At 51.0% G+C, this 25,658-nt stretch overlaps 1 protein-coding gene across 2 annotated transcripts in view; it reads left to right on the top strand.

Moving 5' to 3' along the window:
* The window catches only part of INPPL1 (inositol polyphosphate phosphatase like 1), a 58,594-nt gene extending 33,854 nt beyond the window's left edge, over positions 1-24,740 (top strand). For both annotated transcript variants that reach the window (XM_083170546.1, XM_083170545.1), the window contains exons 9-29: positions 269-367; positions 2,636-2,780; positions 3,352-3,458; positions 3,662-3,764; positions 4,735-4,931; positions 5,654-5,771; positions 6,591-6,687; positions 6,799-6,937; positions 9,360-9,459; positions 10,694-10,782; positions 11,057-11,138; positions 11,666-11,755; positions 11,876-11,989; positions 12,091-12,179; positions 13,093-13,180; positions 17,933-18,088; positions 18,220-18,304; positions 20,149-20,298; positions 20,680-21,418; positions 21,820-21,953; positions 22,735-24,740. In XM_083170546.1, the coding sequence (XP_083026672.1) occupies positions 269-367; positions 2,636-2,780; positions 3,352-3,458; positions 3,662-3,764; positions 4,735-4,931; positions 5,654-5,771; positions 6,591-6,687; positions 6,799-6,937; positions 9,360-9,459; positions 10,694-10,782; positions 11,057-11,138; positions 11,666-11,755; positions 11,876-11,989; positions 12,091-12,179; positions 13,093-13,180; positions 17,933-18,088; positions 18,220-18,304; positions 20,149-20,298; positions 20,680-21,418; positions 21,820-21,953; positions 22,735-22,825 (3,012 nt within the window). In that variant the 3' untranslated portion in view covers positions 22,826-24,740. The remainder of the gene's footprint in view (positions 1-268; positions 368-2,635; positions 2,781-3,351; positions 3,459-3,661; positions 3,765-4,734; positions 4,932-5,653; positions 5,772-6,590; positions 6,688-6,798; positions 6,938-9,359; positions 9,460-10,693; positions 10,783-11,056; positions 11,139-11,665; positions 11,756-11,875; positions 11,990-12,090; positions 12,180-13,092; positions 13,181-17,932; positions 18,089-18,219; positions 18,305-20,148; positions 20,299-20,679; positions 21,419-21,819; positions 21,954-22,734) is intronic.
* The last annotated feature ends 918 nt before the right edge of the window (positions 24,741-25,658 follow it).

The following is a 25,658-nucleotide window of genomic DNA, read 5'->3' as shown; positions in this document are numbered from 1 at the left end:
TGGGGTGTCACTGGGAGATGTTTGCGTTCTGCGCGATTGGGGTGTCACTGGGAGATGTTTACATTCTGCGCGATTGGGGTGTCACTGGGAGATGTTTACATTCTGTGAGATTGGGGTGTCACTGGGAGATGCATCTTGTGTACGGCATTGTCTTGTTTATTACACTCGTCTGTTGTTATCATTCATTGTTTTTATAGTTTTAGCAGTTGCCCCATTGTTACATCTATATTTAGTTTGTCTCTCAATATCCCCCCCCCCCCCCCCCCAGGCGCTGAAAGCTTTGCAAGACATGAGCAACTCTGCCCAATCTGCCCCCGTCCCCCAGTCCTCCAGGAAGAGTAAGAGTATCCCCGTGCAGACCTTTGAGGTGAGTCTCCCCTGCGCTGTCATCCTCCTGCCTCTAGGTGGCGATGTAGTATAACTGTCTCTACTGCCTACCCTCTGCTGTGCTCTTAAATCACTATGCAGACGCATAATATATGAGTATTCTGCTGTATGTGATCTCCCTAGTGATTTGTGTAATTGTTGGTGAAGTGGGGGAAGGAATTTAGCAGACGTGGTTGGATAAAGTAGAGGATATAACAAAATTATCATTATTAGTGGTTCATTGCGTTAAAATGTTGCATCAGTTACAAAACCACAGGATTGTGTGTGAGGGAGAGCTGTATCAAACCAAGCAACCAATCCGCTTCTAGATTTCTCTTATCTAGCATAGTTTCAAGAGAAAATGAAGCTAGAAGAAAAAAGAAGTTAGAAGCTGATTGGTTGCTATGAGAAACGTCTGATCTTTATCGCTCTTAAAGGTTCGATACATTCCTCCCTGAGGTTTGTGGGGCCTCTACCAATACAATTTTCAATGATATATGCTGTTGATGTTATTAACAAGTATAATGTGTATAAGTATTCCCAGCACCACACTGTAGTGCCTCCAGCTTACCTCATGCCACATGGTAGTGCCTCCAGCTTACCTCATGCCACATGGTAGTGCCTCCAGCTTACCTCATGCCACATGGTAGTGCCTCCAGCTTACCTCATGCCACACGGTAGTGCCCACAGCTTACCTCATGCCACACGGTAGTGCCCCTAGCTTACCTCATGCCACACGGTAGTGCCCCTAGCTTACTTCATGCCACACGGTAGCTTACCTCATGACACAGGGTAGTGCCCCTAGCTTACCTCATGCCACACGGTAGTGCCCCTAGCTTACCTCATGCCACACAGTAGTGCCCCAGCTTACCTCATGCCACACGGTAGTGCCCCTTGCTTACCTCATGCCACAAGGTAGTGCCCCTTGCTTACCTCATGCCACACGGTAGTGCCCCCAGCTTACCTCATGCCACACGGTAGTGCCCCTAGCTTACCTCGTGCCACACAGTATTGCCACAGCTTACCTCATGCAACACACTAGTGCCCCCAGCTTACCTCATGCCATACGGTATTGCTCCCAGCCTACCTCATGGCACACGGTATTGCTCCCAGCTTACCTCATGCCACACGGTAGTGCCCCCAGCTTACCTCATGCCACACGGTAGTGCCCCCAACTTACCTCATGCCAACCTGTAGTGCTCACAGCTTACCTCATGCCACATGGTAGTGCCCCCAGCCTACCTCATGCCACACAGTATTGCTCCCAGCTTACCTCATGCCACACGGTAGTGCCCCAGCTTACCTCATGCCACACAGTATTGCCACAGCTTACCTCATGCAACACACTAGTGCCCCCAGCTTACCTCATGCCACACGGTATTGCTCCCAGCTTACCTCATGCCACACGGTAGTGCCCCCAGCTTACCTCATGCCACACGGTAGTGCCCCCAGCTTACCTCATGCCACACTGTAGTGCTCACAGCTTACCTCATGCCACACGGCAGTGCCCCCAGCTTACCTCATGCCACACGGCAGTGCCCCCAGCTTACCTCATGCCACACGGTAGTGCTCCCAGCTTACCTCATGCCACACGGTAGTGCTCCCAGCTTGCCTCGTGCCACATGGTAGTGCCCCTAGCTTACCTCATGCCACACGGTAGTGCCCCCAGCTAACCTCATGCCACATGGTAGTGCCCCCAGCTTACCTCATGCCACATGGTAGTGCCCCCAGTTCACAATATGCCAAATAGTGCCCTCCAGATTGTCAAGGGAGTTATTTATTGGTGCCCGATGGGTGACCACCGCTTGCCATCTTGTTGGTAAACCAGCACTGCAAAAACAGAGCTACCAACAGTTACAGTGGTCCAGATCTCCTCACAGAATCACAAGTGAAGTAATCAGCTCCATCTGAGGATCGTGTAAAATGTGTCAGTGACTAATAAATACACCTGTGCACCTGCGAGGTGATCTGTAAAACACTGGCATTGGCGAACCTTGACCTGTAGTGCTATGTAAGCGTGTATAAATTCCATATATTTTGTAAGCTTAGTAACTGCTGCAGTAATTTTCTGGAATGAGCTCATTACATCAGATTATATTGTGCGTAGGAACGAGACGCTGTAATTCTTCTAGGCTTTGGAAGTGCTGGTGGAGCTGCATTGTGTCAGGTTATATGGACTATATAATGGCGCACTATGTACAGATGTATGTACTATCCTCAGCCTGTGGTGTGCAGACTTGGGGGTGACTGTCTGTGTAATCTTGCGCAGGTGAAGCTGGACATGCCGGACCTCACCAAGATTGTCAAGTCGCAGAAGTACACGCTGAGCGTGGACGTGGAGGGAGGGAAACTGGTGGTAATGAAGAAGGTGAAGGAGTCTCAAGAAGACTGGAACACCTTCCTCCATGATAAAAGTAAGTGGCACCTTAGATCTCCCTTCTCAAAGGTTTTCCTGGACGTGGTGGGAGGGGCCTAGCAATGTGTCATCAGAGGGCTTCAGGCACCTCAGTTTGGATACCGTTGTGTTATACATCAGCTGAAGCTACAACAAATGCCTCCCATGCATGGCTGTCAGAGTCTGACCCTTCAGTTTACAGCCTAATTACCTAGGGGACGAGATAGTGGTTGGGGTACCTCAGTGGTGATACTTGGAAGACAGCATGCCGGTGGGAGTATTGAGCAGTAATGGGGAGTCACTGGAAGCCCCTGCGGTTCTCGATCCCTGTGCTGTTTGTTGTCCTTATGCTGCCATCTGGTGGAGCAGCTCGGCATTGCAGCCTCCAAGCGATGTGTAGGAACGTTTATAAAATCTTAGCAAGTTGCTTCTGTTTTTCTGGACTTGTTATCTTAAATACTCTGTGCTCCCAGATATTTGTTTGTCATTTTTGTGTTTCCTATTCTCCACTGATGAATTGAAACATTTGTAGAGTTCTCCTTGTAGTGATTGTGTGGCTATAACTGTATATTGATGTCACCTCTTTCCAGTCCGACAGCTGATCAAGTCCCAGCGGGTGCCCTCTAAGCTGGGTATTGTGTTTGAGAAAGAGAAGGATAAAACCCAACGGAAAGACTTCATCTTTGTCAGTGCCAGGGTAAGTCCATATGGACCCATCCCTCCAGCCGTATCTCAGTATATGACATGACTGGTCGTGCGATTCAGCTGCAGGGAGCTGTCCTGGTACTGTCCTATGACTGCTGACTGTAGAATGAAAGTATTGCTCTCTGTGGGGTTATAGCATTGCTAGTGTCCCTGAGTGTCAGCTCTGTGGTCAGTGACGTCCATGTCTCTGTTTAGAAGCGGGAAGCATTCTGCCAGCTGCTGCAACTGATGAAGAACAAACACTCAAACCAAGATGAGCCGGACATGATGTCAATCTTTATCGGGACCTGGAATATGGGTGAGTGAGCAGGAGAAGTGGTGCCTCAGTTGTACATTTATTTAGTCATGTGATGATTCCCCATACGGCGTGACCGATGCTGCGCAGAGGTCTCCTGGTCCTCTGCATACACCCTGTGCACCATGCCACATGACTGATGCCATGCCAAGGGCTCCTGGTCCTCTGCATACTCCCTGTGTACCACGCGTTGTGACCGGTGGCATGCCAAGGGCCCCTGTTTCTTTGCATGCTCCCTGTGCACTACAACACATGACCGATGCTGTGTAGAGGGCTCCTAGTCCTCTGCATTCTCCCTGTGCACTACACCATGTGACCAATGCCATGCCAAGGGCTCCTGGTCTTCTGCATGCTCACTGGGCACCATGCTACGTGACCGATGCCATGCCAAGGGCTCCTTTTTCTCTGCATGCTTTATGTGTGCCTCGCTATGTGACTGGTGCCATGCCAAGGGCTCCTGGTTCTCTGCATACTTCCCTGTGCACTACGCCATGTGATTGATGCCATGCCAAGGGCTCCTGGTTCTCTGCATGCTCCCTGTGTGCCTCGCTACATGACCGATGCCATGCCCAAGGGCTCCTGATTCTCTGCATGCTTCCTGTGCAACTCGCTATGTGACTGATGCCATGCCAAGGGCTCCTGGATAAATCATTGATCATTTTGGTGCTAGCCTTTGTCAAGTGCATTTTGTATAGTTATAGGTGTATGCTAAATGGTTGCTATGGGTAACTTCTCCACTCCTTATCATCCACTTGTTATTTATTTGTTTAGCACAACAATGTTACATAGCACTGTATAATGTATATTTAATCATTCTGTACCTGCCCCAGAGGAGCTCATGGTATATTCACTGCCACTGGGAGAACATAAAAACTCCACATACATAGGACTGTGTGTGTGTGTGTGTGTGTGTGTAACTGAACACATTTCCCAGGCTTGTGCCATATTTTTGATGTTGATGTCCCCTCTGTAGGTAGTGTTCCACCACAGAAGAATATCACCTCCTGGATTGGCTCCAAGGGTTTGGGGAAAACGCTGGATGAGATGGCTGTCACTATCCCGCATGACATCTATGTGTTCGGGACACAGGAGAACTCGGTGGCGGATAAGGAGTGGGTGGACTTCCTGCGTGGGGCGCTGAAAGAGTGCACGGAATTGGACTATCGGCCAGTAAGTGCTGCCGCAATATAACGCATATTATAACGATACCATAGTGTTTTATTTTTGATACAGGACCTGTATACTGAACAGCGGCGTTTAGTATTGCCTGCATTCAGCACATACATGACATGGCATGGCCCCCGAGGTGAAATGTCATACATGACATGGCCCCCGAGGTGAAACGTACATCGGTGTATAATGACATACCCCTGAGTTAAAACATATGTCGGTGTATAATGACCTGACCTCTGAGGTGAAACGTACGTCGGTGTATAATGACATGACCATTGAGCTGAAACGTACGTTGGTGTATAATGACACGATCCCTGAGGTGAAACGTACGTCGGTGTAGTGGACTTTATCATGGCTGTTGTAGTTAAATGTAAGAAGTGAAAAGGTAGTTGGCTTTCCAGGCTGCAGACTTCACCAAAGATGGCTCCCTAGTTGTTGTGGGATAGAAGTGTTCATCCAACAGGGCTTCATTTTGAAGCTTTGCACAATGGGAGAAGAGGTCAGGGTTATATTAATCGTGACTGAGGGGTGAGGAAACCAAATCGTCATAGGCTTTTCTGGTCCTGCAGTGTATAATATTAAGAAATGCCAAATAAGGTCTAATAGACTCTCTGCTCCTATGTTGCTGACTTTAGGCAACCTTGTCCCCTGAATAAGATCCCTTTACATCCTGTGTATCGCTATAAACCTTCTACAGCATTTACTGTGTTCTCCTGCAGGTCGCCATGCAGTCCTTATGGAATATCAAAATTGCTGTCCTTGTTCGGGTAGAACACGAGAACCGTATCACGCACATTAGCACGTCCAGTGTGAAGACTGGAATCGCCAACACTTTGGGTGAGCATCATCCGGGGGTGTCTTACAGTGCACTGTGGAGTATAATACTAGCTCGGTGGTGTAACAGTGTGGGGTGTCTTGCAGTGTGTATAGGGGGCCATAATAGCAGTTTGGAGGTGTAGTTACTGTGGGGGGTATAATAGCAGTATTGGATGTGTGGTTACTGTAGGGTGTATTACTGTGTGTGTGTGTGGGGGGGTTTAATAGCAGTGCAGGGGTGTTATTGCTGGGTGTGGTTACTATGGGGTGTTTTACAGTGGGAGTGTGTGGAGGGTAGAATAGCAGTGCTGGGGTGTTAGTGGAATGTTGGGTTTCTGTTATAGTGAGGGAGGGTTTACCTTACAGTGTTTGGGGTGAGTAATGACATCCGGCTACTGGGCAGCACCAGGCTATAAGATTGACCCGGATGTGGGAGATATTTGGCTGTCATACATGTAATACTGTGCTGTAATCATGCAGGGAATAAAGGTGCAGTTGGGGTGTCACACATGTAATATGGGGTGTCACACATGTAATACTGTGCTGTAATCATGCAAGGAATAAAGGCGCAGTTGGGTTGTCATTTGTAATATGGGGTGTCACATTTAATACTGTGCTGTAATCATGCAGGGAATTCAGGCGCAGTTGGGGTGTCACACATGTAATATGGGGTGTCACACATGTAATACTGTTCTGTAATAATGCAGGGAATAAAGGCGCAGTTGGGGTGTCACACATGAAATACGGGGTGTCACACATGTAATACTGTTCTGTAATAATGCAGGGAATAAAGGCGCAGTTGGGGTGTCACACATGTAATACTGTTCTGTAATAATGCAGGGAATAAAGGCGCAGTTGGGGTGTCTTTCATGTTTAATGGGACCTCGTTCGGCTTTGTGAACTGTCACCTTACATCGGGAAATGAGAAGACTGCGCGGTAAGTACTACTACCCCACTCATACACCTGTAGATGGGGACAGACCATAGGGTGGCTGATGTGTGTCACCTGTGTCTCGCTGTAATGGCCTAATCTCTCTTCCAATATCAGGCGTAACCAGAATTACCTGGACATCCTGCGGCTCCTATCTCTGGGGGACAAGCAGCTGAACTCCTTCGATATTTCCCTTCGGTTCACGCACCTCTTCTGGTTTGGTGATCTGAATTACCGGCTAGATATGGATGTACAGGTGAGGAGGCCGCCATGTGTGTCACATTGTCACATATCCAGCTAGCAGCGGTCTTACTGCTAAGTAAGACCATCTGCACATTCATCTATTAGCCTCAGTTATTGATATATATAATATCAGGGGCGGATTGGGAATTAAAACCAGCCCGGGAAATAACTTAAAGCAGCCCCAATGGGGTGCGCGGGGGACCTGTTGCGCGCCGGAGGTGCGCCCGATTTTTTTTGGGGACGCGGCCTGGTATCATGGGTGCGTGGCCTTGGTAGGGGCATGGCTAGTGGCTCTCTGAGCTGCTGGCTATTTCCCCAGCCCCTCAGACTGCATCACAATCACTACCGCTGCTACCCTACACACACTATGCTACTGCTGCTACACTGCATCCCACTCCCCGCACAAACCACTACCGCCACTACACTGCACCCCACTCAAACTACACTAACGCCACTACACTGCACCCCACTCCCCGCACAAACCACTACCGCCACTACACTGCACCCCACTCAAACTACACTAACGCCACTACACTGCACCCCACTCCCCGCACAAACCACTACAGCCACTACACTGCACCCCACTCAAACTACACTAACGCCACTACACTGCACCCCACTCCCCGCACAAACCACTACCGCCACTACACTGCACCCCACTCAAACTACACTAATGCCACTACACTGCACCCCACTCCCCGCACAAACCACTACCGCCACTACACTGCACCCCACTCAAACTACACTAACGCCACTACACTGCACCCCACTCCTCGCACACAAACTACACTAATGCCGCTCGCCTAGTACAAATTAACTTCACCCCTCCTCCCCAGCACACATTAATATGCACCCCCCCCCCCAGAAGACATTAACACCCCTCCCAGCACATATCACATACCTAACTCTGTGCTGATGTGGCAGGCTGTAGGGCTGGCTCCTCTCTCCATGTCTCTCCATGCCTTCTGGCTCCTCCGGTGAGTTCACATGTGCTGCCGGGCTGCTGCTATTGGGGAGGAAAGGGGGGTAGCAGAGGGGAGATAGGGGAGTTGCAATGCTCTCCAGTCTGTAAAGGGGAGGGAGGAGGGGGGGGCGATGCTGCTGCTGCTGTCAGCGCCGCTATCTGTCACACAGTGTGACAGACGCAGGCAGCGGCTGCGGGCAGACAGTAACACTGCAGAAAAGTAGTAGGCTGAGCTGCAGCTGTGTGCGGGGAACAGAGGGCGGAGCCGTGAACCGACACTCACGAGCTCCGCAAAGCATGATGGGTGGAGCTTCGCGCGGCCGGGCTTCCGCAGCAGCCCACCGCCGCCATTTTGGATTAGGGCAATATGCTGGAGCCGCGGCTTCTAACCGCTGATACTGCGGTCACACTGTCCGCGGCCAAGCTAGGGGGGGGGGGGAGCCAGCCCAAATCTAAAGCTTTATGGTCCGGCCCACCGGGAAATGTCCCGGGTTCCCGGTGGGCCAATCCGCCTATGTATAATATATATATATATATATATATATATATATATATATATATATATATATGAATTCTCAGGCTAAGTATGCGGGAATACTGCAGTCTATGGCAATAAGAGGACGTCGTTTTCACAGAAATTCTTATCCGCATTTTAAAATGCAAAATATACACACAAAAAAAAAAACCATTATTCTAGGTGTGTGATAACGAAATTATAATTTTTTTAAATAATAAAATCTGTTAAATCTATTTCATCCCTCATTTGCATACTGGGGCTACTGGCACTAAGATGAAGACCTCAGCAGAGAGACCGCTGGTATTATATAGTGCTGGGTTTGTTATACATCCTCTGGAATTAAACACTCACGAGAATGTGAAACGTGTTTTGTTGGTGATAATATTTACATGTAACTTAGGATAGCTCCAACATTCACACTTTGGGCCTGATTTGAACACAGACTTCCGTCCAATATTGGGCACATCCTGCCATTATAGGCAAACAGCACTGAAGGTTACTTACACATGCGGATGTGACGGCTTTTTTTGTGGTCTGATCTTTTGCACCCAACATTGTGTGTAAGTGGCGACACTGATGGTGATTGCTGCAGGCGGAAATACAGTGCTACCGCTGTGCGCATGAAGATGAGTGTACACTGGCATCAGTATATGGTAGTAAATCTGGGGCTGCAGATGTCCGCTCTTGCACCCACTTGAGTCCGACTTGGAATTGGGTCCTGTATCATTAATTATATAACTCAAATATTCTAATTTCTTTGTAACATTTCTATGTTTTATTATGGAGCGTCCTGGAATTTCTGTAGATGACACTAGTAGTTGATGAATAGTGATATCATGCGACTCCCCACAGGCCAATCACATTGCATGCTGTGACTGTATCAGACTGTGAATCTGGCATGTATCTAACCGTGTCTAGCCATATAAACCTTGCATCGTGTTCCGCCGCTTGCAGGAGATCCTGAATTTTATCAGCCGCAAAGAATTTGAGCCATTGCTTAAAGTTGACCAGTTGAACCTCGAGAAAGAGAAGAACAAGATCTTCTTACGTTTTAGTAAGTCCTGTTCTCCATCATCACAATCCCCTTATTTCTCCCGTAATGTCACCTTCTCCTCATTTCTAGTGTAATGTCACCGTCATATTCCCCTCATCTCTCCTGTAACATCACCGTCACGTTCCCCTCATCTCTCCTGTGACGTCACGTTCCCCTCATCTCTCCTGTAACGTCACGTTCCCCTCATCTCTCCTGGAACATCACCGTCACGTTCCCCTCATCTCTCCTGTAATGTCACGTTCCCCTCATCTCTCCTGTAACGTCACGTTCCCCTCATCTCTAATGTAACGTCATGTTCCCCTCATCTCTCCTGTAACGTCATGTTCCCCTCATCTCTCCTGTAATGTCACGTTCCCCTCATCTCTCCTGTAACGTCACGTTCCCCTCATCTCTCCTGTAACGTCACGTTCCCCTCATCTCTCCTGTAACGTTACGTTCCCCTCATCTCTCCTGTAATGTCACCGTCGCGTTCCCCTCATCGCTCCTGTAATGTCACCGTCACGTTCCCCTCATCTCTCCTGCAATGTCACCGTCATATTCCCCTAATTTCTCCTGGAACATCACCGTCACGTTCCCCTCATCTCTAATGTAATGTCACGTTCCCCTCATCTCTCCTGTAATGTCACGTTCCCCTTATCTCTTGTAAAGTCACTCCTGTAACATCACCGCCACGTTCCCCTCATCTCTCCTGTAACATCACTGTCACGTTCCCCTAATCTCTCCTGTAACATAACCGTCATGTTCTCTCATCTCTCTTGTAACGTCACGTTCCCCTCATCTCTCCTGTAACATCGTCACATTCCCCTCACCATTCATTTAACGTCACCGTCCCGACCCCTCATCTCTCCTGTAACATGTCCCTCATCTCTCCTGTATAGTCACCGTCATGTTCCCCTCATCTCTCCTGTAATGCCACCATCATGTTCCCTCATCTCTCCTGTAACATCTAACGTCACCGTCATGCTCCCCTTTTCTCTCTTGTAATGTCACTGTCACGTTCCCTCATCTCTCCTGTAACGTCACCGTCATGTTTCCCTCATCTCTCCTGTAACATCGTCACGTTCCCCTCATCTCTCCTATAACATTTCCCTCATTTCTCCTGTTACATCATCACCATCATGTTTCGCATCATCACCGTCACATTCACCTCACCATCCCTTGGCCTCTTGCATTGTATGCTGGTCTCATCCCAATATTTACTGACCCCCCTTCTGCTTTTTTCCCTGTTTTTCAGGTGAGGAAGAGATCACCTATCCACCCACATATCGCTACGAGAGAGGATCCAGAGACACATACGTGTATCACAAGCACAAGCCCACCGGGGTAAGGAGTCACATGTTCCAGCGGATCTTCTATTCTTAAAGAACTACAAATCCCAGAACTTCCTGCCAGCCGCGAGTTTCTTACCATTTACCACATCTCCTGCCTCTTCCTGTCACCTGACGATTGCTCACCTCTGCCGTGTCTGTTCCCCCATAGTAATTGATACTTATACCCTCCATGGGGGCAGCCCCCTTGTGCCCAGCTTGTGCTGTTGGAGGCGATCGGTGGTCAGATGCCCTGTATACACCATTTTTTCTACATGTCTGTATTCCAGGTCCGTACAAATGTCCCTTCCTGGTGTGACCGCATCCTGTGGAAATCTTACCCAGAAACCCACATCATATGTAACTCATACGGTGAGCTGACACTCTATCTGTTGTGTTTTGTATGGAGATTAGTGATAGGCATAAGAGGCTCTGTGAAGTCTGTGGCTTCGCTTCCGAAATGTATTTCTAGGCTTAAACCCCAGTAATAGGTATAATTGTCAAAGATGAGTTTATCTGGCGCACCAGAGTGTCCCATCCTCTGTGTCTGGCAGTGGCGTCTGGAGACGTTAACCACTGTTATATGGTGGTTGTAGTGTCTAGCGTGGCACAGAACACACGTGCATCTGTAATGCATGTATTACACATCAGCTATCATATATCTTCTATATCCCTCGGTAGATTATAAAGTTGTTACCCTCAGATGTTACCTCTCTATACAGCTCTTCAGTGACCTCTCATCTCATTATAATTAGTCGTATGATTGACCAATCGATTGAATGCTCTGTTCTGATGCCCTATTGCAGCTTTGCACTTGGTGTGATGTCTGTACCATATGCATTTATTGGGTTTGCCTGGTCAGTGGCAGCTTAATATTAGGGCTTCCCTTTTGGTTTCAGGGTGCACTGATGACATCATGACCAGTGATCATTCTCCCGTGTTTGCATCGTTTGAGGTCGGTGTGACATCACAGTTCGTCTCTAAGAAAGGTAAGTGGTTTAGAATTATGAGCCCATATGTAGGAGGACTTATGACACCGCCACTCTCTAGGGTCAGTATAGGGCCAGTGTCCTTGTCCTGTGAGCTCACAATCTTCATCCCACTTACAGGTCTCCTGAAGTCATCGGACCAGGCCTGCATTGAGTTTGAGAACATTGAAGCCATCGTGAAGACGGCAAGTAGGACAAAGTTCTTTATCGAGTTCTATTCAGGTTGCCTGGAAGGTGAGCGCCCTACGCTGGAGAAACCAGATGGTCTTCACACATATTATACTGTGAGGGTCCGGTGCTCATGAGTAACGGGATTTGCCGTCTTCCTTTCACAGAGTATAAGAAGAGCAGTGAGAACGACAGTCAGAGCATTGATAACGTAAACTTTCTGAAGGTCCAGTGGTCTTCCAGACAGCTCCCAACAGTAAGTGACCAGGAGGGAGGAGTCTCACTTGTCGGAGGCACTGCTGAGATACATGCTGTCATGTGATACGTGTTCCTAGTGTGATCATTCTGCAGACTACTACCTTACTGACCATTCTAATTGTCCTGACAGGTACATAGTTATATATCCAGCAGATTATTACATTACTGACCTCTCTAGTGACCTGCAGAACATCGCTCTGTCCCATCTACCCCCTGACAGGTACATAGTGATATATCCTGCAGATTATTACATTACTGACCTCTCTAGTGATCAGCAGAACATCGCTCTGTCCCATCTACCCCCTGACAGGTACATAGTGATATTTACTGCAGATTATTACACTACTGACCTACCTAGTGATCTGTCCCATCGACTTCTTGAAAGGTATATAGTGATATGTTCTGCGGGGCCTCTCACACTTTGACCCCAGGAATAACCACATGTCTGTAGCTTCATTTTGGCATATAACATCTCGCTGTATTGTTTTTCCTGTGCATTTACTTTAATCATCATTGAATCCGTCCTGACGTTGCCACTGGGTGGCGCTGTCCTACCAGGATTAAACAAGACTGACCATTGGCTGATCAGGCAGAGCAGCCGGTTGTCGCTGGACAGTAACTGTTATCGCTTTGTTTATAAGAGAGGGGCAGCTGTACTAAACCGCAGAGAGAGATAAAGTTCCGTCAGGCAGAATTAATACTTTGTCGTGTTAACTTAGATCATAGAATAAGAGAGATAAGAACCATTTGGCCCATCCGGCCAAGCTGCTCTCAAGGGGTGTCTCCATGGATACACGGGCAGGCCGGGGACGGACGGCTGACATCACAGGACGTCATCCGCCCACCCCGTCTTCGGGCAGGCGCACGTAAATAAGTCACTTCAGACTGACTTTTATTTGCTCTTCCCGCAGTTGAAGCCGATCCTGTCGGAGATCGAGTACCTGCAGGACCAGCACCTGCTGCTGACGGTGAAGTCCATGGACGGATACGAGTCTTACGGTGAGGACGCCAAGAACAGGACGATTGTATTGTTACACGTTATTGTGATGAGCACGGTCGTGCGTCCGTGCACCATGGGGAACAGTCATGGGAAGTTCTGACCATAGAACCAATCAGATCTATCATCTTCTAAAAGGTGCTAAATAAATGCATAGAATCTGATTGGTTGCTATGGGAAACCTCCCATCTTCAATAGAACTTCAATCTTAGTAAATGTACACCCCAAAGTGTCACTGATGCGTCACTGTGTCCCAGCGGAATCTCCACGCTGCCCTCAGTCATCCCCGTGGTAACAAGGTCACCGTCTACCTGAATGTAAAGAAGCTGGATATCATTTACCTGTGTGTGGTGTAAGGGGCACGGACATGCCGACACGTATCAGCTGCGTGTGATGTATGGGGCACGGACATGCTGACATGTATAAACTGCGTGTGTTATGTATGGGGCACGGACATGCCGACACGTATAAACTGCGTGTGTGATGTATGGGGCACGGACATGCCGACACTTGTCCCCTGTATGTGTTGTATGAGTAACAGACATGCTGACACGTGTCACCTGTGTGTGTGATGTACGGTAGTGTTCCCTCTAGGATTTTGTGCAGGCAGGGCGCCGGGGGCATACCGGGTCTGCCGAAGTCACAGCTGTGGGCGGTCCCAGGCCGCCGATGTCACAAAAGGGGCGTGCCCAGGCCGCAACGTCGTCAAAGGGGGCGGGCCCCGCCACCGCCGGAGTCGCTGTGCTGCCGGCCAAGCGCCAGGCATCACCGTTTATGGCGGCGCTGGGCTTCCCCGTGCAGTGAGTCGGGCAGACACTAGGCTGTTTTACCAGGGTGCTGCTAGAGGGGCAGGGTGCATTTTGCCCTTTAAAAAAACGGGCAGGGCTCTGCGCCCCGCTAAAACAGCCTAACGGGAACACTATATGGGGTGTGGACATGTCGACACGTGTCCCCTACTCGTGATGTATGAGTAGCGGACATGCCGACATGCGTCCCCTGTGTGTAATGTATGAGGTGTGGACATGCCGACATGTGTCCCCTGTGTGTGATGTATGAGGTGTGGACATGCCGACATGTGTCCCCTGTGTGTGATGTATGAGTAGCGGACATGCCGACATGTGTCCCCTGTGTGTGATGTATGAGGTGTGGACATGCTGACACGTGTCCCCTGTGTGTGATGTATGAGTAGCGGACATGCCGACATGTGTCCCCTGTGTGTGATGTATGAGTAGCGGACATGCCGACATGCGCCCCCTGTGTGTAATGTATGAGGTGTGGACATACTGACACGTGTCCCCTGTGTGTGATGTATGAGTAGCGGACATGCCGACATGCGCCCCCTGTGTGTAATGTATGAGGTGTGGACATACTGACACGTGTCTCCTGTGTGTGATGTATGAGTAGCGGACATGCCGACATGCGTCCCCTGTGTGTAATGTATGAGGTGTGGACATGCCGACATGTGTCCCCTGTGTGTGATGTATGAGGTGTGGACATACCGACATGCGTCCCCTGTGTGTGATGTATGAGGTGTGGACATGCCGACATGTGTCCCCTGTGTGTGATGTATGAGTAGCGGACATGCCGACATGTGTCCCCTGTGTGTGATGTATGAGTAGCGGACATGCCGACATGTGTCCCCTGTGTGTGATGTATGAGGTGTGGACATGCCGACATGTGTCCCCTGTGTGTGATGTATGAGTAGCGGACATGCCGACATGCGTCCCCTGTGTGTAATGTATGAGGTGTGGACATACTGACACGTGTCCCCTGTGTGTGATGTATGAGGTGTGGACATACTGACACGTGTCCCCTGTGTGTGATGTATGAGGTGTGGACATACTGACACGTGTCCCCTGTGTGTGGTGTATGAGTAGCGGACATACCGACATGTGTCCCCTGTGTGTGATGTATGAGGTGTGGACATGCTGACACGTGTCTCCTGTGTGTGATGTATGAGTAGCGGACATGCCGACATGCGTCCCCTGTGTGTGATGTATGAGGTGTGGACATACTGACACGTGTCTCCTGTGTGTGATGTATGAGTAGCGGACATGCCGACATGCGTCCCCTGTGTGTAATGTATGAGGTGTGGACATGCCGACATGTGTCCCCTGTGTGTGATGTATGAGGTGTGGACATACCGACATGCGTCCCCTGTGTGTGATGTATGAGGTGTGGACATGCCGACATGTGTCCCCTGTGTGTGATGTATGAGTAGCGGACATGCCGACATGTGTCCCCTGTGTGTGATGTATGAGTAGCGGACATGCCGACATGTGTCCCCTGTGTGTGATGTATGAGGTGTGGACATGCCGACATGTGTCCCCTGTGTGTGATGTATGAGTAGCGGACATGCCGACATGCGTCCCCTGTGTGTAATGTATGAGGTGTGGACATACTGACACGTGTCCCCTGTGTGTGATGTATGAGGTGTGGACATACTGACACGTGTCCCCTGTGTGTGATGTATGAGGTGTGGACATACTGACACGTGTCCCCTGTGTGTGATGTATGAGGTGTGGACATACTGACACGTGTCCCCTGTGTGTGGTGTATGAGTAGCGGACATACCGACATGTGTCCCCTGTGTGTGATGTATGAGGTGTGGACATACTGACACGTGTCCCCTGTGTGTGGTGTATGAGTAGCGGACATACCGACATGTGTCCCCTGTGTGTGATGTATGAGTAGCGGACATGCCGACATGTGTCCCCTGTGGGTAATGTATGAGGTGTGGACATGCTGACACGTGTCCCCTGTGTGTGATGTATGAGTAGCGGACATGCCGACATGTGTCCCCTGTGTGTGATGTATGAGTAGCGGACATGCCGACATGTGTCCCCTGTGTGTAATGTATGAGGTGTGGACATACTGACACGTGTCCCCTGTGTGTGATGTATGAGTAGCGGACATGCCGACATGTGTCCCCTGTGTGTAATGTATGAGGTGTGGACATACTGACACGTGTCCCCTGTGTGTGGTGTATGAGTAGCGGACATACCGACATGTGTCCCCTGTGTGTGATGTATGAGGTGTGGACATACTGACACGTGTCCCCTGTGTGTGATGTATGAGTAGCGGACATGCCGACATGTGTCCCCTGTCTGTGATGTATGAGGTGTGGACATACTGACACGTGTCCCCTGTGTGTGATGTATGAGTAGCGGACATGCCGACATGTGTCCCCTGTCTGTAATGTATGAGGTGTGGACATACTGACACGTGTCCCCTGTGTGTGATGTATGAGTAGCGGACATGCCGACATGTGTCCCCTGTGTGTGATGTATGAGTAGCGGACATGCCGACATGTGTCCCCTGTGTGTGATGTATGAGTAGCGGACATGCCGACATGTGTCCCCTGTCTGTAATGTATGAGGTGTGGACATACTGACACGTGTCCCCTGTGTGTGATGTATGAGTAGCGGACATGCCGACATGTGTCCCCTGTGTGTGATGTATGAGTAGCGGACATGCCGACATGTGTCCCCTGTGTGTGATGTATGAGTAGCGGACATGCCGACATGTGTCCCCTGTCTGTAATGTATGAGGTGTGGACATACTGACATGTGTCCCCTGTGTGTAATGTATGAGGTGTGGACATGCTGACACGTGTCCCCTGTGTGTGATGTATGAGTAGCGGACATGCCGACATGTGTCCCCTGTGTGTGATGTATGAGGTGTGGACATACTGACACGTGTCCCCTGTGTGTGATGTATGAGTAGCGGACATGCCGACATGTGTCCCCTGTGTGTAATGTATGAGGTGTGGACATACTGACACGTGTCCCCTGTGTGTGATGTATGAGTAGCGGACATGCCGACATGTGTCCCCTGTGTGTGATGTATGAGGTGTGGACATGCCGACATGTGTCCCCTGTCTGTAATGTATGAGGTGTGGACATACTGACATGTGTCCCCTGTGTGTAATGTATGAGGTGTGGACATGCTGACACGTGTCCCCTGTGTGTGATGTATGAGTAGCGGACATGCCGACATGTGTCCCCTGTGTGTGATGTATGAGGTGTGGACATACTGACACGTGTCCCCTGTGTGTGATGTATGAGTAGCGGACATGCCGACATGTGTCCCCTGTGTGTGATGTATGAGGTGTGGACATACTGACACGTGTCCCCTGTGTGTGATGTATGAGGTGTGGACATGCTGACACGTGTCCCCTGTGTGTGATGTATGAGTAGCGGACATGCCGACATGCGTCCCCTGTGTGTGATGTATGAGGTGTGGACATGCTGACACGTGTCCCCTGTGTGTGATGTATGAGTAGCGGACATGCCGACATGTGTCCCCTGTGTGTGATGTATGAGTAGCGGACATACTGACATGTGTCCCCTGTGTGTGATGTATGAGTAGCGGACATGCCGACATGTGTCCCCTGTGTGTGATGTATGAGTAGCGGACATGCCGACATGTGTCCCCTGTGTGTGATGTATGAGTAGCGGACATGCCGACATGTGTCCCCTGTGTGTGATGTATGAGTAGCGGACATGCCGACATGCGTCCCCTGTGTGTAATGTATGAGGTGTGGACATACTGACACGTGTCCCCTGTGTGTGATGTATGAGTAGCGGACATGCCGACATGTGTCCCCTGTGTGTAATGTATGAGGTGTGGACATACTGACACGTGTCCCCTGTGTGTGATGTATGAGTAGCGGACATGCCGACATGTGTCCCCTGTGTGTAATGTATGAGGTGTGGACATACTGACACGTGCCCCCGGAATCTCTCTTGCAGGGGAATGTGTGATTGCGCTAAAGTCTATGATCGGGAGCACGTCCCAGCAGTTCCTGACCTATCTGTCTCACCGCGGGGAGGAGACGGGCAACATCCGCGGCTCCATGAAAGTGCGAGTGCCCGCAGAGCGCATGGGCACCAGGGAGCGCCTGTATGGTACGTTACACTCATCCGGGCGTGTTCTACCAATAGTGTACTGTATGTATGTGTGTGTGTGTGGGGGGGGTTGCTCTCTACATGCTGCCACATATCCAATGATCAACAACTTTGTCCTGTTCCTCCGGCAGAATGGATCAGCATTGACAAGGATGAGACAGGAGCAGTAAAAGGGAAACCGCCATCAATGTCACGGCCCAGCCACGACTACGCGAAGTAATGGTTACCAGTATGGTTTCATCTTCATTCCTCTGTCCCTGCCTGCACCACCTCTGTCCCCACCTGCCCCACCTCTGTCCCTGTCCCCGCCTGCCCCACCTCTGTGCCTGTCCCCGCCTGCCCCACCTCTGTCCCTGTCCCCGCCTGCCCCACCTCTGTGCCTGTCCCCGCCTGCCCCACATCTGTCCCTGTCCCCGCCTGCACCACCTCTGTCCCCGCCTGCCCCACCTCTGTCCCTGTCCCCACCTGCCCCACCTCTGTGCCTGTCCCCGCCTGCCCCACCTCTGTGCCTGTCCCCGCCTGCCCCACCTCTGTGCCTGTCCCCGCCTGCCCCACCTCTGTCCCTGTCCCCGCCTGCCCCACCTCTGTGCCTGTCCCCGCCTGCCCCACCTCTGTCCCCGCCTGCCCCACCTCTGTCCCTGTCCCCACCTGCCCCACCTCTGTGCCTGTCCCCACCTGTCCCACCTCTGTCCCTGTCCCCGCCTGCCCCACCTCTGTGCCTGTCCCCGCCTGCCCCACCTCTGTCCCTGTCCCCGCCTGCCCCACCTCTGTGCCTGTCCCCGCCTGCCCCACCTCTGTCCCCGCCTGCCCCACCTCTGTCCCTGTCCCCACCTGCCCCACCTCTGTGCCTGTCCCCGCCTCTGTGCCTGTCCCCGCCTGCCCCACCTCTGTGCCTGTCCCCACCTGCCCCACCTCTGTACCTGTCCCCGTCTGCCCCACCTCTGTGCCTGTCCCCGCCTCTGTGCCTGTCCCCGCCTGCCCCACCTCTGTGCCTGTCCCCGCCTGCCCCACCTCTGTGCCTGTCCCCGCCTGCCCCACCTCTGTGCCTGTCCCCGCCTCTGTGCCTGTCCCCACCTGCCCCACCTCTGTACCTGTCCCCGCCTGCCCCACCTCAGTGCCTGTCCTCGCCTCTGTGCCTGTCCCCACCTGCCCCACCTCTGTGCCTGTCCCCACCTGCCCCACCTTTGTGCCTGTCCCCACCTGCCACACCTCTGTACCTGTCCCCACCTCTGTATCTGTCCCCACCTGCCCCACCTCTGTGCCCGTCCCCACCTGCCCCACCTCTGCGCATGCCCCACCTCTACACCTGTCCCCATCTGCCCCACCTGTCCCCATCTGCCCCACCTCTCTATCTCTGTCCCCCTGCCCCACCCCTCTACCTGTCTCCCCCTGTCCCACTCCTCTACCTCTGTCTCCCCCTGCCCCACTCCTCTACCTCTGTCTCCCCCTGCCCCACTCCTCTACCTCTGTCTCCCCCTGCCCCACTCCTCTACCTCTGAGTCCCCCTGCCCCACCTGTCTCCTTGTCTCCCCCTGCCCCACTCCTCTACCTCTGTCTCCCCCTGCCCCACTCCTCTACCTCGGTCTCCCCCTGCCCCACCTGTCTCCTTGTCTCCCCCTGCCCCACTCCTCTACCTCTGTCTCCCCCTGCACCACCTATCTCTCTCCCTGTCTCCCTCTGTCCCATCCATCACCGCTCTACCTCTGTCTCCCCATGCACCACCTATCTCTCTCCCTGTCTCCCTCTGTCCCCTGTCCCACCTCTCTCCTTGTCTCCCTCTGTCCCCTCCCCCACCACTCTACCTCTGTCCCCCTGCCCCACTTCCCTATGTTGCCCCCTACGGCCCTACCCCACCTCTCTTCCTGTCTCCCCTCCTCCAGCTCTCACCACCCTATTTGTCCTTAGAATGGAGGAATAAATATATTTGTACTGGATATTGGCAATATTAGTGACTGTAGTATACATTAGCCCAGGGGGAAGCACCCATGTCCCAGGATGCCGCTGGGTCCTATAGCTCAGGTGATTATGTCTGTATATCACCTTGTGTCTTCTGCCCCCAGGTCCGCCAGCCGGAAGCATCACCCCACAGAGACACCAGGTCCATCGCTTGGGAAATTGTTTGAAGAACCTGAGAAAGGTCCATCCCATGCCATCAGCCGCCCGCCAGCTGCGTTACCCGGGACCGCCAAGGAAGATCCGGCCCTGGCACGGTTGGTTGACATAAGGAGTGATGGTCTTTTATGTGGGATTGCAGTGTCTGAGCGCTGGTATTACCCGTCTGTGATATTAGGGGGGATGTATCAAAGCTTGTAGAGAGTAATAAAGTCTAATTACTAAAGCTCAAAAACTTACAAGTGGAGGTGTTGCCCGTAGCAACCAATTGGATTGCGGGTACCGTTTCTCTGTTGCACACTAGATAATGCGAGACAGTATCTGATTGGTTGGTGTCGGTAACCCATTCACTTGCCTGTTTTAGTGCTTTAGACCTAACTAGAGGACTGCAGATTCTGGTCTCGGGCACCTTGAGCATTATAGGCTGGGGACAATCTGGTTGTACAATCTGGTTGAACATCTATTGTTCGTCTCTGCAGGTGTAAGATGGAGTCTCAGGCGGAGGGTGATGGACTTGGCGTGAAGAACAGCTTCAACAACCCGGCATATTACGTTCTGGAGGGGGTCCCGCATCAGATGTTGCCCCCGGAAGGGCAGCTTTCTGCCCCTGCAGCCCCTAAGAATAAGGTGCAAATCACTGTGCCGGTGCCACACGCAGACAAAATACGTCCGTACCCACACGCCACTCGGGTGGAGGAGACGTCCTCTGACGAGGATGTGGGCACCTTGAATTTACCTCCCCCTGACTTCCCACCACCTCCTCTCCCCAAATCGGCGGAGTTTGAGATGTTGGACAACCCGTTCTACATGACGTCTGGTGAGCTGCACACCAGGTCGGCGGAGGACACCGAACAGAGGTCAGCACCTGGCAAAGTCCGAGTGGGTGTCACCTTCAGCGAACCCCCAGAAACCAAGTACCATCCCAAGTCCCAGCAGAGGCCCCCGCTGCCGACCCCCCAGAACCAGTATATGGCAGAGCCTCACGGGAGCTCTCAGGATGACCGTTCCTGCTCGGTGCTTCAGATGGCGCGCACTCTCAGTGAGGTGGACTATTCTGGGAACAAGCCGGATGCCAGGGAGTCCCCCAGCCGATCGGCTCATCTCATGTCTGGCAAGGGCAAAATGGACCTTCCACCGCACTGCATGGACTTCAACCGCCCCATGGTCTTCCCACCACACTGCATCCGAGAGAGCATCCAGGAGGACCTGGCCGAGGAGGTAGGATGGGCCTGGGCTCACTAGCTTCATACTATACGTTCTCAGACCAGTCTCATCACGTTGTAGGGGGAGTTTTCTGACCCTGAGGATCCCAAGATGTAGAACCTTAATATTGGCCATGATAACTTCATCAGATCTGTAGTGACTTCTAAATATTTGGTTCCCTTATAAAAGAGATTATTTCAAAGCTGTTTTTGTTTCTAGGCAGACTCCTCTTTAGCCTCTCTCATACCAGTGACCCCCATTCCGGCGATAGGCTATACATAGATGTCAACATTCCGGCTAGTTACCGTATGTAGACACTGCCAGGAACCTACTAAGTTCCAAGACCATTATCAGATTTCATTGTTTCTTTACGTCTTTGTCTCCAGCGCCTATAACTGTCTCCTCCTCCTACGCAGGCTCTGTACCAAGGGGGCCGCAGCTCGTCCAGCCTGCAGAGCTCCAGTGTTGGGGAATGGCTGCGCGCTATCGGCCTGGAGCGATACGAGGATGGCCTGATACACAACGGCTGGGATGACCTGGAATTCCTCAGGTACAGTAACAGTCCGTCTCCTGATACTCCCGTGTTAGCGTCTGGACGTCCATGATGTCTCAGAGAGGCAGCTGGTGATATAATGTGGATATTGAATACGTGACTTTGTCGTGGAATATAATATTCTTAGATTAGAGACACAACTGAAGTGATATATTTGTAGCAATTAAAAGACTTTCTCGAGTGGTAGCTCTTGAGTTAATGTAGAACATAATCTCTCGGTACTGCCGAGCGGCGGTTTTCCATGGTGGCCACAGATAATAATCTTGAAAACACATCCTGTACTGGGTTATTGTGGCGACTGTAATGCCTAATTTTTACCACAAGATGGTGCTAGAACATTCTAGTATCACATGAGGATGTCAGGCGCAGTTCTGCCACAAGGGGCACTAGTGCTGGCATTGTGTCTTGGTTAGGGATGGCCATCGTTGCCATCGTTGCTTAACTATGCAATGGGATGACCATCGATATTTTTACATATCGATGGTCATCCATTGTATTTGATTGATTGGCCTATGGGCTTCAAGGGTGTCAGGGGGGCGGAGCTATACGCCGTGTCCCGACACTTTTGAAAAGAAAAAAAAAGCAAGACATCGTTTTGCTATTCCATCGATGGAGGGAAACCATCTGGTTCTCCCCCATCGATGGCAAAAGTATTCGACATCGGCCATGAACCATCGATGATTTCGAATCATCGATAGACGATGGCCATCCCTAGTCTTGGTTGTATAACTGTTCCTGCCCATATCCGCTAACAGCCCCGCGTGCTTGTGTCTTGCAGCGACATTGTGGAGGAAGATCTAGAAGAGGCCGGTGTGATGGATCCCACCCACAAGAAGATCATTCTAGACCATTTGCAGCTCAGGAAATAAGGCTCCTCGCCTTCCACCTGTGGCCTTATCAGCCGAAATTGTGGCCTTATTCCCCCCCTCCCTCCCCCAATCCGTGTGTTTACAATGCTGCACCTTATTTGGCTCTGGTAGCCCCGGGGCCTAGCGACTGCTGAAGCCTTACGCAGGATATTCCTGTCAGCGTCTGCTCCGGCCCCCAGACTCCTTCATATCCTCGTCCTTCCATACATTTCTGTCTCCGAGACGCCCGCTCACAGAAGCCGACATCTAATATTATTTTTTAACGTGAGTGATTTTTGTTCTTTTAATTTACTAATCTTCCATTTGTGTAGAGGTTCCGCCTCGCAGGCACTGACTGATGGGGGTTTGTTTTACTACTCCTGAATATTTAATATTTTTTCGTAATTCCAACGTTCGACCAAAATGGCTGCCGCGGGGACGGGATCTTCCCACTGCGGCTAACGCCATTGCGTGATTAATGAAGTCCGTTGTGGATGTGACTGCCTTAAGGATTCTCACAGAGGACGTTTTGGAGAATCGCATGTTACAGCTGGATGACGCGTCTTTTACAGAACACTCGCCAACCTCAGCCTGTCCCCGGCGCACTACATGTGACAGCGGTTATCAGCTCTGCAGCCTCCGGGAGAGACTTGCCTGTTCTAAAAGGGAATCGCATTGTTGGAGCGTTTGATGGGTATAATATGATGGGGTCTCGTGTCCTGGCTGCCAGACTGTGTGTATACAAGCACCGCTACTTATATACCCAAGATAATAGGCACTTATATACGTTTCCCACAATGCTGTTCCCCTATATCGCATTTACCAGCTGTATAGAAACCCAGCCTGCCCACAACGTCCCTTCATCCTTCTAATGGGTATTCTCTATGAACATAGACGGACATACTAATGATTATAGAAATGCTGTTTGTGCGCCCCAGGTTACAAGGCGCGAAGGGCGGGGCCTGAGGAAATAGGAGAGCGGTGGTCAGGTAACCTGCTGGGCGTACAATGACCGGAAAATATGTAATACTGGGTTGTTACTTGCCACACTGCCTAACGCCAACGGATGCATGGTGGCATTACCAGACGGGCACGCTGATGCCCACCGTACTTACTGGTTATATTTTGTCCGTTAGGGTCAGGTAATTCCCTTTACATATCACCAGTACGTGAATGTGTACACTTTATATATGTGGATAAGACGCAGGCAGTGAATGCTCTGTCAATTATATTGTAAGCTGTGATGACATCAGCAGTTATAATGGATGCAGGGTGACAGCATCACTCCTGCATTATAACGCAATCGCTGCCGCCTGTACTACAGCACTTGTCCTTCACCCATGTGCCTTCCTTGATTTCTCTTTGGACTGTTAGGGTGACCTGCGCGCCCCATACGAGGGGCAGCCGACCCAACGAAGAGCCTGATTTTCACATATACTTCCAAGTGCCAAAAACATTTCGGCAGCACCTCTGCCTTCCGATGCTGCCCCTGAGCCCGATACGTGTCTTATGGTGACCCCTGTAAGCCATACGCTGGAGGAGGAATACAGCGCCGTGTAATGAATGGTTGCTGGCAGCAGGGGGCGCCCCGCCCCACAATTCTTCCTGCACAGCAAAATACAAGCACAACCGAGGAACTTGCTGTTTTATTGTCCGTGTTCTCTGTGATTGCAGAGTTTTGTGCATCGTTATCTGTTCACTATGCTGAAGGCCTGTTACCATTATGGGAACGCGGCGCTGTCTTGCGGCGCCGCGGTGCTAGACATTGGTATCCAGCCCAAATAAAAGGGAGACTTGTTATTAAACCCTGTTTGTGAATGAGCGGACGTTTGTCCTTATGCTGTAATCCCGCCGCGTGAAAGTTGTGACGCTGGTGGCGATAACGTCCCAGTTACAGATTAATGTGTGCGACAATAAAAGTCTACGGTGATCTCTGTCGCGGTCTCTTGTGTGATTTGGGGGGTGCAGCGCTGGAATTATGGGGGTAGTGAATGATAATTGGACCGGTTAACACAGATTAGCTGCTGGGTCCTGATAAGGCCAACGTCCCAATTCTGTGACCAGTCCTAGCGCTTGTAAGCGAATGGGTATGAGAGACTAGAGTACCGGGAGGAAACCAACGCCAACATGTACATGCACGTTGCCTTCTCCCGGGCTCCCCCTGGATGTGACATTCTGAGGGCGCCACCCACCAGCGAGTAAGGGGCGGGGTTGTCCGTAGACTCCCACAGACACAGGTTCTCTTTATGCAAGGATAAGTCCAGACCCAGAACTGACTGTAATAAGAGTGAATATGTCACCACAGGAGCAGAATGCGCCAGTTCCTGGGGGGGGGGGGGGGTTCACATTTTGGGGGATTAAGTGAAAGCCGGAACATTTCGGACTCTGGAGCGGACCAGCTGCACGCAGCTACCTCTGTAATGCTAGTATACGGATGGCTGACAGACAGTGTCTATGGGGATAGTCATACATACCTCCAAATACGGCCGACACATGAAAAGGTCAACATGAGTTTTTCATGATTTTTTCCAATATTTTTGACTTTTTCACCCTTCACCATCCACGTGGGCTCCGAATTGGAAACCACGTGATATTGACACCCGAATAAACGTGAAAAATTCTGCAGTGTCAAATGTGTGTGTTGACCATTTTGGTGTGGAGCTAGATATCGTCTACCTATACTGGATCTATCGGTGCCGGTCGTTGAGAGGAGCTGGTTTGGTTTGTTCCGGATTTTCCCCAATACCACGTTTATGTTCTAGATTGTGGAAGACGTCTGTGATTCTATGTGGCCCTGGTTTAATTTGGGTCTTTTATTTCTGATATGATTATTATTATAATTTTAGGCTCCTAT

The sequence above is a fragment of the Crinia signifera genome, chromosome 2, assembly GCF_055691185.1.
Source record: "Crinia signifera chromosome 2, ASM5569118v1, whole genome shotgun sequence".
NCBI lineage: Eukaryota > Metazoa > Chordata > Amphibia > Anura > Myobatrachidae > Crinia > Crinia signifera.
Note: the sequence above shows the minus strand (reverse complement) of the source record. Positions and strands in the feature narration are given on the sequence as shown.